At 38.3% G+C, this 14,495-nt stretch overlaps 1 protein-coding gene across 1 annotated transcript; it reads right to left on the reverse strand.

Moving 5' to 3' along the window:
* Nucleotides 1–3,645: 3,645 nt before the first annotated feature.
* Nucleotides 3,646–5,765, reverse strand: LOC145596882 (uncharacterized). Its single transcript, XM_081653072.1, has 3 exons — nt 5,214–5,765; nt 4,308–5,022; nt 3,646–4,145 (listed from the first exon to the last, which is right to left on the reverse strand). Exons 1-3 carry the CDS (start codon nt 5,763–5,765, stop codon nt 3,646–3,648), a joined length of 1,767 nt encoding a protein of 588 aa, XP_081509198.1.
* Nucleotides 5,766–14,495: the final 8,730 nt, after the last annotated feature.

Here is a 14,495-nt window from a genome sequence, read left to right on the forward strand (position 1 = left end):
TCCCACATCGGAGAAAGAGATGATATAGTTCAACTTTATAAGGTAGATTAGTTACTCATACGTACTATTGCCAATTAGTTTTAGTATGGAATCCCTTCTGACCTAGTTTGTGGACCAAACTCTCCTCCACCTTTTTTGGCTTGCCCAACCCCTTTTCATATTATCTCAAAATATAACACATTGAACACTTATTGATTGCCATTACATTAGGTTAAGCCTAAATTAAATTTATGTTAATACCTATTGCATTTAACAACAATTTAAATGATTACATTTTTTTTATACTGATGTAGTAACAAAAACTATAGCAAAACTTCAAATATGAATAATTTTTTTAAAAAGTTTGTCAATTATTATGGAGAGGAGGAAGTAAAATCAAACTAATTCTATGCTCTATTTATGTGGTACTTCTTCCGTTCTTTTTTTTTTTTTTTTATAATTTTTACTTATGGCGGAGAATTAAAATTATTGATAGTTGAAGTAATATTGACAAAGCGTGATAAATGAAACAAGTCAAATTATAAACTAGGGATATTCTACATTATAACCCGCTACTTTTTGAAATTCTTCGTTGTGCTCCTACTTTTTGAAACTTCTACACTGTAACCCCAAGGTCTCGTTGGTAACTCTATTGTACCCTTTCCGTTAAGTGTCCGTTAATAAAGTTCCGTTATCCCAAAAAAATTAAAAAAAAAAGAAAACCAAAACCACTATCCAACCACCCATGTACAACCAGCCGTTGCAGCCCACGGCCATCCCTACCCCCGTCCCCTCGAACGCCGGACGCGACTCAGACCCCCGTTCCCTCCCCCGGTGACTGCACCGCCCTGATGAACCTCCCCTTTCCCCGTAAAACCACTCGTAACCCCTCCCCCCCCCCCTCTCGAAAAAACCTTAAATAACCTCCAATCGCCGGAAATCAACGAGCCGACATCTCCCTTCACCGAAGTTGTAGCCTCCGCCGTTGTTCCTTTTTTCTCTCTCCGCTCTAGCCTCGTGCTGCCGGAAATTGAAAGTTAGGGTTTGGGTTTGGGATTTGGGGGTTGGAATTTGAGAGGTTTTATTGAATTTCATGGTGGGTGTTTCGAAGGAGAAAGGGGAGGTGGTCGGGGCAACGTGAACGTCGGGGGAGGGGAAGGAATCTAGGCGGTTTACGCTCCAGGGGAAGGGTGGTGGGCTGGCGGTGGCAACGGGCTGACCATGGGGTAGGTTGTTTTGGTGTTTTGATTTTTTTTTTTTTATGTCTAACGGAACTATATTAACGATGATTTAGCATCAAGGGTACAACAGAGTTACTTACTATACCTTGGGGTTACAGTGTAGAAGTTTCAAAAAGTAGGGGCATAACGTAGAATTTCAAAAAGTAGCGGGTTATAATGTAGAATTTCCCTATAAACTATGATAATACTTATTGAAAGTACGATTTTAACAAGATCCAACATGAATTTGTTTTTCCTTACATATAATTAAAAAATGACGGTTAAAGAAGGGGTGGTGAATAATGTAAAATTCAAAGCGAGTCAAGTAATAAAAAATATATGAAATGGTTTTACGTAGAACGGACTCACGTGAGTCCAATTTATAATGCAGACATTCATCCCCACCGACCATTATACACTCATTTTTCTCAATTTTTTATGTTATATCTTGTGTTTGGTTGGCAATTTCAAGGTTGAATTGTATTAGCCAGCTTTATCAATAGGAAATGCGGGACAATTAGCATTAGATTTGTTGATATCATCAACTGGTACTACTGAAAAAATTGGCTCACAAACCGCCACCGAGAAAGAAGGACCCATCGAGCTTTCGCCGAATACTCCATCAATTTTTGCTACAAATGACGATCCCACCCCTCTTCAAGTATCTACCTATGTTGAGAATTATCCAACCTCTAATCAATACTCGAAGAAGCCATTTCAGCAAATGTTACCCAGAATCGAGGAAAGAAGAAGAAGGAGAGACAAAGATTGAAGGAGATTACGAGGGTAATATTTCCATTTGGGGTGTACCTTTATTACCCAGTAAAGGCTCATAAGGTACTGAGGTAAATGTATTGAATTATTGTCTAATATCAGATCAATACGGTCTAATATCTGACAATAATAATCTAATTTCTGACACTTTTAATCTAATATATGATAATTATAATCTTATTTCTGACAATTACAATCTAATTTATGATAATTAAAATATAACATCTGACTATTGTAATATAAAATCTGACCATTGTTATCTAATTTCTGACACTCTTAATCTAATATCTGATATTTATAACTTAATATCTGACCATTATTATCTAAATTCTGACAACTAAGATTTTTTTTTTTTTTTTTTTTTTTGTATGATGGACTCACGTGAGACCGTTCTACACAATACTTTTCCAAAATGTATATACCGAAAGAAGTATATACCACTATGCACCAACTTCATTTAATATTATAAAATCTCAATGCGAAATCCTCATCCTATATATTCTTAAATCCTTATTTTAGATACCCAAATGTATGAAAGTGTTCTCTTAAAAATAAAAGCTAACTTATGAGAATAAAAATTATTGTATATGTACAAAAGGGTTTAAACACATCATATCTTGACAAGCTCATATATAGTGACTTAATGAGAAAGGGCATGTTTTGTTCACCTAATTCACAATTATTTAAGGTCTAATAAGTTTAGATAAGTTCAATTTAGATAAATTAAATTTTTAATGGTTATCCAAATTTAAATTACAAGTATAATAAGTTTTAATAAAGTCTAATAAGTTCAAATAAGTTCTTGTAAGTTCATGTAAGATTAGAAAAGTTCAAATAAGTGAAAATCAGGTGAATAGAACACACCCTTTATCTAAATCATATGCAACACCCTGAGTAGTGACTAATATGAATTGGAGAGGGCCACACTGGAGTTACCATTCATTAACGACTTGATCTTTAATCGAAGTTTAAGTCGTTAATTGAAGAGGGTGGAAACCACGAAAGGAGAAAAAAATATAATAGTTAAATATAGTTTTTTGCCAAAAAAAAGTGCAGCACTACTTATTAAAACAAGATCACATTTGATAAGTGTAATCACTTATTAAAACACGAATGGAGTGACGTACGTTTAAGCCAAAGAGAACATACCCTAATTCAAAAGTTACAACCCTTTTAGTATTAAAATACCCCATTAAAGTAAATTTAGTATAGGAATATGTCATTGGTAGTATATGCATTTGACTTTACACATGAGTACAAAAGCTGGAGTAATGAGTTAGATACCCGTACTCAATCACTCTATCTACCATAATAATGTTAATATATATTGAGTATTTGAGTATTGACAAATGAAAAAGTTGAATTATGAGAGTAAGTGTGGATTTTGGGGTTAGTATTGTCGCAAAACAAATAAGAGTGGACGTCGTTGAACCTGCACCTGACTATAATTTAATGGAATTTTGTGAAATGTCAACCCTTTAATTCATATTCCATATTTGGACCTTATCCATCCAACATTGTCACCTGTGGATCATTTTTTCTAGGGTCATTTAACTACGTACATTCTATGATTCTAATACTTAGCTAGTATGTATGTAGTTAAATGTAAATGTGGATTAGTGGAGCATGATTTTTTTTTTTTTTTTTTTGACAAGAGCAAAGGAACAAAAACCTATGAAATATTAAGCAAATTAATACGGCAATTTCTGGCAATATCATTCGCCCTCTGGATTTGGTCTCTTTGGGTTTTCAGAACGGTGCAGGTTTTGAAGGAGGCTCCAACTTCCTTTATTTCTTTTATCATCCATGAAATTTCAATGTCCTTACCTAGTTGGTCTTGAAGGTTGTTGAGAAGAGAGATCGAGTCTGAAAGCACTAGAATTCCCTGCATACCTTTCATGTGGGCCCATTTCAAAGCTTCCAAGCAAGCCCAAGCTTCGCACTGAAGAGCGGAATTCGCAGCCCCATGTCTTCCCCCTTCATGTGTTATGCCACCATTATCCTTTGATGACCACCCGATCCCTGCCCTCATAGTCCTCTTATCCCACGAGCCATCAACTTCAACAATGAAGTTGTCAAAACCCTCCTTTTCCTTTCCTAGTTGAATATAATTAAAACCAGGAGGAAGGGTAGGCCCATCAATAACCTCGTTCTCTCTATTATGCTGCAAGTCTACAGCTTGGGTGAAGGTTTCATGATCTTACATTGCTTGGTTGATGAATTCCATCACCATGCTTGTTCCCCCCGTTGCGTCGTTGAAGCTTCTTGCATTCCTAGTTTTCCACAGTCCCCATAATGTTGCAATAAACAAAACAATACGGGTACTATACTTACCATCCTCGCTATTGAACAGCAGGATAAAGTATTGGATCCATCTTCTCAAGGAAGTGAATCCAGTAATATCAGAGCAGATTGCCAGGGCACTTCTTGCCCAGACCTCCTTTGCTAGATTACAGAATCGAAAAAGGTGCTGGCTTTCTTCCAAATCCACCCCACAATAGCCACAGGTCTCGTCTATCTCTATCCCTCTATTGGCTAGGTTGGCCTTAACCGCAATACCATCATGATACAATTTCCACAAAAAGATCTTCCATTTTGGCTGGATGCTCATTCCCCAAATAAGTTTTATGAGCTTCTGATCTCTATCATTGCTAGCCCCTTGGCCTAAATCATTACCCTTGGTGAGATAGTAGTACCCAGTTTTAACTGTATATCTTCCTGACGGATGGAATTTCCAATAAAGAAAGTCATCCTCCCTTTTCGAGGGTAACTCCATGGCCAAAATATTCCTTGCACTATCCCAATCAAAACATTCTCTTACCTTTCCCGCTTTCCAAGTGGCCGTATTCCTGTCAATAAAATCACTTACCTTCCAGTTCATCGAGGCCCTTAGAGTTTGGTTTGAATTAGCAACTGGGGTTTCCCCATTAACCCAGGGCATACTTGTGGCCTTAATATCCTCCCCGTTACCAACTTTCCAAGCAAAACCTTCTTTGAAAGCACAAGTGACCTTTTGAATGCTAGCTCTTCCCATTGAGGGGGTTCCACCCTGATATATTTGCTAGCCATTGAGCAAATGCTGCAAGATTGCAATCCTTTGTGCACTCTAGAAATAAGTAACTGCGGGTTTAGGTGCATCCTTGTTGCTTGTTTGAACAGGAGGGCATCATTTAGATTTGTTGTACCCCTAATGCCCAGTCCTCCCATGATTTTGGGGAGCTGGGTGATGGTCCTACTTACCCAGTGCATACCCTTATTTCCGTTATTTGACCACCAGAATCTAGTAATTAGCGAGTCAAGCTTGTTGGCAATGCTCTGGGGGAGTTTAAGGCATTTCATAACGTGAGCCGAGATACTAACCAATACTGTGTTGATGAGGACAAGTTTTGCAGCTTGTGAGAGACGCATAGCTGCCCAAGAGACTATTCTATCCGAAACTTTGTCCACTAAGTATTGGAACGAATCTTTCTTCTTCCCCTGAATATCAATCGGTGCCCCCAAATGGATCCCCATATTATCTGTTTCAGACATAGCCAGGATCCTTTTCAGCTCTAAACGAGTATTGTTATCAACACATGGGGAAAATTTGACAAAGGACTTATGGAGGTTTAATTGTTGGCCCGAAACTGTACCAAACCTGTGTAGAATGTCCCTGATGCATTTACACGATCCTTCGTCTGCTTTGAAGAAAAGCATGGCATCATCTGCAAAGAACAAGTGGGAGATGAAGGGAGACCTTCTAGAGACCCTCAAACCTTTAAACTGGTTGATGTCTTCTGCCAAAGATAACATTCTAGATAGAATGTCCATACAAAAAATGAAGAGGTAAGGGGATAGTGGGTCCCCTTGCCTTAACCCACAATTGGGGGAAAAGTGATCTGTTGCTTTCCTATTGATGATTGTCTTGTAACTCACTGTTGAAATGCACTACGAGATCATTCGGATCCAGTGACAAGAGAAGCCGTAAGCCTGTAGGACTTTAAGAAGAAAGAGCCAGACCATCCTGTCATAAGCTTTTGACATATCAATCTTTACAGCCGGGAAGTTTGACCCCTTCTTTGAGTTAATAAGATGCATCAATTCATGACTTAGGAGAATGTTATCTTCCATATATCTCCCTGGGATGAAGGCATGCTGGTATTCTGAGATTAGCTTTGGCAGGATGACTTTGATTCCGTTGACAAGGCACTTAGAGATGCACTTGTAGATCGTGTTGCAAAGGCTAATAGGTCTGAATTGATTAGCCAGCTCTGGGACTTTGACCTTTGGGATTAGCACTAGCAGGGATTGATTCCATTCTTTGAGCATGTTCCCAGTTCTCAAGAATTGGTGGACGCTGTCCAACACCAATTTTCCTACCTCCTTCCAGTATATGTGAAAGAAATCTGCAGTGAACCCATCCGGCCCAGGCGACTTTGATTTATGAATACCAAACATCGCCTTTGTTATTTCTTGATCTGTGAAAGGCTTGTCAAGCCAGTCTTTGTCTTCCCCAGAGAGTTGAGGGATATCCAGTTCCCTTATGACCAAGTCAATATTCTCCCCATGATTGTTTGGCATGACCGGCTTATAGATGCCTTTTATGGAAGTTAAAATTATTTCTTCCACCTCTTTTTGCCCCTCAACCCAGTCTTCATTCTCATTTCTTAAAGTCACAATTTCGTTGTGTAACTGTCGTTGTTTCACTTTCCTGTACATTGTGGGGGTGGGGCAATCACCATATTTGAGCCAAGTTGACTTCATTCGTTGTTTCCAGAATTCAAAACTAATCTGGTTCTCCGGGATGAGTCTATTTATGAGTTGAATGTAACCACCCCCTTATTGAATCGAATTGATATTCATCCCCGTGTCATGTAGCTCCTTGGTGACTTTCCTCCAATTGATCCCCCAAACTTTTTTGTTTTCCACACACCAATATTGCATCTTTGTTCTAACCCCATTCAGCTTCCTTGCTAATTGGAACATAAAGGAACCTTGAATTTCCATATTCCATTCCCTTTCAACAATGATCCTAATTTCTTGAAAACGGAGGCACCAATTTTCAATCTGGTAAGGTCTGTTGGAAGTATGGATGCATTTTTCTGAGTTGTAAGTAATGGCAGCATGATCAGAACAAATAATGGGTTCATGAACTATTTTCCCATCCGGAGAGTGTTCAAACCATTCTTCAGTGATGTAGGCCCGATTTAGTCTTTCCAAAATGAGTTCATTTCCTTCCCTTTTGTTGCTCCAAGTGAACCTTGGCCCCGAAAAAGGAACTTCCGTAACATTACTGCTAAATCTCCAATCCAAGAAGGAGTTAATCCCTCTAATTTGATTTAAACCTCCTACTTTATCACTTCCACTTTCCACTTGGTTGAAATCTCCCATTATAAGCACATTTTTATACTCCTCCACAAACCATTGGAGTTGTTCCCAAATGATAGCTCTATTTTCTACTTGAGGCTCTCCATAAAGAAACAAGATATACTTAGAACTTCCATTAGCTTCATTGAGTTTACAAAAGATAAAGTTTTTTGATGCATACAAGCAATCAACTACATCATTAGACCATCCTAATACTAAAAGCCCTCCCCTACTTCCATCCGAATTGCAACCAAAAATTGAAGTAGGGTGCAAACTACATAACTTACTAGCCGCACTAACATATTCCATTTTAGTTTCAGAAATAAACATAAACAAAGGCAATTTTGACCGATAGAGCCACACTAGATAAGGAATTGCAAGGGAGTGTGTATCATTTAAGCCCCTACAATTCCAAGTAACCACCTTCATATTACTTTTGGGAGCTGATCTGGTACAGCTACCTCACCATTAGTCGAGATCTTCACCGATTCGAAGATAGAAAGTTGCAAGTCAATATCCATGTCATCCGTTACTTCCCTTAGAGCCGAAGTAACCTCTTCACTCTTTTGCCTTTTGACCGATTTCGAGGATGATGATGAGAACTCTTGGTGCCTTTTGTTCTTTCCCCTTTTCCGTATATCCTCATCAATCTCCACCCCCATTTCACGAGCCATATCCGGATCCGACAATGCCTTTGAGGCAAATTTCATTGCCCCTTTGTCACATTTCCTCCAAATGTTGAAGTCCCCTTTCTCGGACCACCTATATAACCTCTTGAGCCTCTTACGATCCACCCATGTGTGATCCGAATCACTTTGCCTAACCGAGTCACCATCACACGAGTGTGGAAGATGCCCTATTGCTTCTCTTATTCTTTCTTTGTTGTTTGCACTATCATCATAGTTAAACAAATCAGTAAAATTGAAGGAGCTAAGATGCGATACCGGTGTGTTTGGCGGATCAAATTTGGTGAGAGGGAGGCATGGCAGCCCCCCAAGGTCTTCCGGAGATAGCTGCAAATACGGATGAGTGGTGCCTCTTGTTGTTCGATGAATAGCCTGAATTTCTACTCTTCTCGCACTTCGGATACCAAGCGCAAGAATTGTACCAGCTTGCATTATACTCGCATATTCCCCATCAGATAGATCTTCCTCATTGTTTCTCACGGTTGTCAGAACTGTTGAGTCTGAGTAGCCTTGCTGCGGCATCAGTGCTGCCATGTGAGCTGTGGGCCTAATCTGCTCGCCCCTATCATCACCAGAGCTTGGTTGATATCTCTCGAAACCCCTTGTTGCGGCTCATTCAGAAATGCCAAGGGTATGGAAGATTGTTCCTGGACCACCAGCTTGACCCCTAGCCTGCTGTGCCGATGATGGCTCTCCAACCTCAAAGGTTGAGCCCACAAAATTTGGCCTTGGAGGAGGTGACGGGTTGCTAATCAGAGGTGGAAACAAACCCGCATTACTCCTCCTTCCTGCTTCACTATCAGCGTTGAAAAGTTATCTTCTCACATTGCTTGTTGAAATACCTGTGTTAGGGTTTGCTTGCCTCGCTGCAATGAACTCGGCGTAGGGGTCATGACCTATCCCTAGCCTTCTTCCAGGAGAAAGAGCAAGATCCGGTTGGATTGGATCTATTTCTTCTAACTCGATTATTTCCGAATCATCAGTCGAAAATTCCTCTTCTCCAGTGTGAAACCTGTCACTGCCATTGCTATTTGGCGAAGATGAGTGCCCTTCCAGTGGGTGCTCTTCCTCATACTCCATGTCTTCTCTTGGCATTCTCATAAAAACCGGATCATCTTCCGGGTGATTATGATGCCTCAAATCGACCCCTGAGTTACGAAACCTGTATATATCTGGCAACCCATGAATATAATTAGAATAAAAAGGGTATTCAGTTGGTCCGTAGAGAACCTGTATGCCATCTGCCTCCACTTCGTCGAGTCTCCTTCTGACTCGTCTTCTTGCTATTGTTGGATGAAGACGACAGCGCTCCGTAGCATGCCCAGCACGTCCGCATGATTTACAGAACCTGTAAATTCCTTCATACCTCAAATACACCTAAATGACCCTATTTCCCTCCAAGGGTATGAAACACCCAGGGATTAGTGGGATGGATAAATCCACTAGCACTCTAGCTCTCAATTCTGCTTGGATTGGTAGATCTCCGCCTTCAAGATCTAGTTCCTCAATATACCCAATGTGTCTAAAGATGTGCCTAGCCCATCCCGGCGTGAGATAAGCTAGAGGGAGGCCATAAACTCTGACCCAAAGCCTCGTCAAAGTGAAGTTCATTTGGTGTGGAACGTAGTCCACTTGATACCTTCGGAAGTTGATTAACCTTCCATCAAAAACTGCAGTGCTAACCCTCACCAATGCTTGTTGATCTACCCCATTCGTGCATTCAAACAAGAAATAAGGTCCCGATCTATGGACCCTTATTTCACCGCTTCTTATCCATCGTGAATTAACAATGTGTTGCACATATGAAACAGAAGGAGGTCGTGGTCCAACAAATAGACCTATCACACTCAAGTTGAAATTGATGTTGATGTTTTCATCTTCAAAATCTGGAGGGTTAGGAATTAACGGTCCCCCTCTTAGATCCAGATTTTGATGCTCATTATGAGCGTTAGTGTATTGGTTGTTATTGTTCATAGAGTAACAGAGAGAATAACAGGGGAAAATAGAAAAAGACAGAAATCAGAAGAGAGGGAGAAGGACAGAAGAATGGTATAATCAGATGAGTTTAACTTGCTGAACTGCACTTCTCATTTATAGCCAAACCCTTAGTTCTTGGAAGCTGGAGAGTTTGAGCGCGGGGAGCAAGAACACTAGATAGCATAAACACTAAATGTAGTTAGCCGCCTCTAGCTATGTTTAATTCCACCAGTAGAAAATAAGCAACATAAATGCTTGGAGCAGATTGGTTGCATGAGAAATAAGGAGGCGCTCAGCTTTTTTGAAAGGAGAGAAATGCTTAGGAAAGGTTCCAGCCTTTAACTTGGGAGCCGAGAAGTTTTGTGATAACAAGAAAGTTTCTTGGTTATCAAAAAAGGATTATCAGTAATCCAAAACAGAAGCCAAAATATTAAGATTCCTCCTACCTAGAAGGGATTTTAATGAATCTTACCCACCTAGGCTGAAATACAATTGCAGAAGATCAAATATAATCTGCATGCATGCAGATAGATAAGCTTGAAGATTTTGATATCCTTAGCAAAGCTAAGCTGGACTCACTTTCTTAGTGAGAGGTGCTCTCGTTTCTAGAGAGATAAAATATTATCACCTTTGTAACTCATACATTATGATAGAGTTGTGGAGCATGATTTACTTCTAGCTAAAATGGTGATATATATACATGGTTTTTACTCAATGAGGTTTAGAGTTCAAATCTCTTTTTATACATTTTTAGTTTGGATAATTGAACAATGATGTGGCGTGATATTAAAGGTTATTGAATGATTGTGTAAGAAGGAGTACAAATGTACATAGATATATATATAACATGTAAAATTGCAATGTATAAATAAGATTAAGGACGAAAATTGTATGAAATAAATTGAATATTACAAATATCGAATCTTTAAGAAATTAAATGAAAAATTATAAGATAGATAAATTCGAATTTATGGTTTTGAGGACTTCTTGAAGTCACGGTTCTTTATGCACAAAAGTCTCAATTTTGTGTTTTGTTTAATCACAAACCTAAGTAGAAAAGCTAACAATTTTATAAAACAAAATCCAAATTTATTGAATAAGCACGTGTGCCTTATATAGGTATTAAAAAGTATAGATAACTGATTCATCCATTCCTTATAACAAAAGTATCTATGACTCTCCATAAAATCCGTGCTTAACTCTTATCCGTTGTATGCTAGGCAAAGCACTCTCATTCCTTGTGACATTCTTGATGACCTTGAAAAGAGTTGTAGGCGTTTTCTTTGGAATAAGGTGGATAGATCCCATTACTTAGCTAGAACTAGTTGGGAAAAGATTTGTCTTCCTATTGGTATGGGGGGATTAGGGGTTAGAAAGTTGAGAAATTGGAACTTGGCTTAATTTTATGGCAAAGTTGGATGGAGGATCATTAAAGATCCTAACAAATTATGGGTGAGGATCCTTAAAGCTCGTTATTTTCAAAATTCCACCTTTCTAAATTGCTTCCCTAATCCAACCGATTCTCCTCTTTGGAAAGCTATTCTTAAGGGTAAGGATCTTCTTTTGGAAGGACTTTCATATAGAGTGGGCAATGGTGAGGATATTTGTCTTTGGTTTCATCCTTGGGTGGGAAGAGAGCCTCTCTATAAGGTCATTGATAGACCCATTCCGGACAGATTTGCTCATTGGAGAGTGAGTGATATCATTAGGGATGGGCATTGGGATTTAGGGAGAGTTAAACACATTATTCCGGAGCATATATGTGATTTAATTAATGCTATTCCCCTCCCTTCTATTGCTACTGTCGAGGACACCACTTGTTGGGGTCTTGATACCAATGGTCAATTCTCCATTAAAAGTGCCTATAGATTGTGCTCTAAATTCAGCCCTTCCCCTTCTTTCCCTCCATTAAATTAGAACAAATTATGGCATATCGATGTTCCCTATAAGTACAAAATGCTTCTTTGGAACGCTTGTCATAAAATTCTTCCTACAGCCTCTACTCTTCAAAGGAGTATCCCCAACTTCAACCCAATTTGTACAAGGTGTGATATGGACTGTGAAACTCATATTCATCTTTTCCGTGACTGTGTTAATTCAAAAGTACTCTGGTCAAGAATTTTGGTTGGAGATAGGCTTGAAATTTTTTTTAACTTCCATTCTTTCTACAAAACCAGTTGGACAGAATGGATTAGTTACAATCTAGGCCTTAGCAACAAATGGAAAATTATTTTTTCAGTAGCTTTTTGGCACATTTGGAAAATCAGGAACCAGGTGGTGTTTAGGCTTGCTATGATACATCCTGTGACCTTTTTTAACAAATTTATGGTCGATCTGCTGGCTACAATTAATACCTTTCAGGGTCAGGGAAGTGAAGACAGCGCGTGCAGTGAGGAGACTAAATGGGAACGCCTTGGCAGGGGCTCTGTTAAGCTGAATGTTGACGGGGCTTGGAAGAGCACTACCATTCCAGGGGCAGGAGCTGTAATTCGAGCTTATGACGGTGGTTGGCTGGGTGGTTGTTCTTGGAAGATCACTGCTCGAAGCTCTTCTGAAGCGGAGCTATTGGCAATTAAAGGTGGCATGATCTTAGCAATCAATGAAAGATACAAAAAGGTCACGGTTGAAACTGATGCTCAATCACTTAAAGGAATTCTGGAAAACCTTGAGAAGAATGGCACTCATGAATTTGCGGCTATTCTCAAGGATATAGGTGAGATGCTCAAGGGTGATTGCAAGTTCGAGTTCAATTACATTCACAGGGAGGCTAATGAGGTGGCGCACCAATTGGCTAAACTGGCGTTGCAGCTTGAGGATTACAACATGACTCATGAATCAGTCCCTACTTGTGCAAGAGCTGCCTATGAGAAGAATTTGGTGGACAGCAGGGAGGGAAATTAGCTTGCTCATCAGTGGAGGAATGTTAGATGTTATCTGTCCTTTTTTAATTTCCAATCACAAGACTATGGTTTGTATTTTGTTGAACAACGATTTGGCTTATTTTCCTTGTAGCTGCTATGCAGCATGCTCTAAACTTGGAGTATTTGATTAAGTTTTAATATATTCTCCTTTCCTCCTTAAAAAAAAGAATCTCCATAAAATAAACTTAAATATACTATTCTCTTTATGATATATAATTATATATCTATGGAAAATATATCACATATAATTTTCGGTTATTTCACCAAATGCCACTAAACACTTTAATAATTCACCATTCACCAAATGCCGTCAAGGTTTTCAAAATTCACCAAATGCTACTGAGTTTTACAAAAATTCACCGAGTGTCATTAATGACTAACTCCGTTAGTCATTAGGGTTTAATCATGACACATGTAATGATATAATTGGTTCATTCTAATCATTTATTTATTTATTTTTTAATAAAAGGAGCTTTTTTTTTTCTTTTCTCGATTGTTCGATGAAAATTATTCAAATTTAGCTTAAAATTGACTAAAAAAAAATAACGTAAATGCCACATTGAAATTTGTGTGTCGAAAAATATCTCAATTAGCGAATAATTTTTTTTAACCATGAAAATTGATCGGGTAAGGTTTTGGAGGTTAATTAAGCTCGAAATTGACAAAAAAATAACGTAAATGCCTTGTTTCGTGTGTTAAGAAATATATCGATTAACGTGTTGGTTTTTTTAACCATTAAAATTGACCGGCTAAGGTTTAGAGGGTCATTTTGATCCTTTAAGGATCTAATTTAAGCTCATATTTGGCAAAAAAGTACGTAAATACCTCGTTTTGCAATTTTTATGGTAAAAAAATAATGATCTTAACACGCAAAATAAGACATTTACATTATCTTTTTGCCAATTTCAAGTTTATTTTGGACCCATAAAGGCCCCAAATGACCGCCAAAACCTTACATGGACAATTTACAAAGTAAAAAAAACTAACGCGCAAATCAAGACATTTCTCGACACACAAAACGGGGCATTTATGTTGTTTTTTGCCAATTACGAGCTTAATTTAAATTCATTAAGGGTCAAAATTACCTCCAAAACCTTACCCAATTAATTATCATGGTTAAAAAATATTGACTCGCTAATCGAGATATTTTTCAACACACAAAACCGGGCATTTACGTTATTATTTTACCAATTCCGAGCTTAATTTCAATCTATAAAGGGTCAAAATAATCCCCAAAACTTTTCCTGAATAATTTTCGCACAAAAATCGAGAAAAAAATGTTATTTTTATTAGTTAAAATAATTGAATAAAATGAATCAATCATACCATGACATGTGTCATTATTAATTTTAATGACTTACGGAGTTAACGTTCGGTCATTAATGGAACTCACTGAATTTTTTAAAAACTTTGTGGCATTTGGTGAATTTTGAAAACCTTGATGATATTTAGTGAATTATTAAAGTGTCCAATGACATTTGGTGAAATAGCCGTATATTTTTCGGTATCTCATATCTCTAACCTATAATGTTGTAATTCACTTGACTTGTTTGCCACAGTAGCAGTCTAGCAGAGGGTGCATAAGGAACTCT

The sequence above is a fragment of the Chenopodium album genome, chromosome 20, assembly GCF_948465745.1.
Source record: "Chenopodium album chromosome 20, dcCheAlbu1.1, whole genome shotgun sequence".
Taxonomy (NCBI): Eukaryota; Viridiplantae; Streptophyta; class Magnoliopsida; order Caryophyllales; family Amaranthaceae; genus Chenopodium; species Chenopodium album.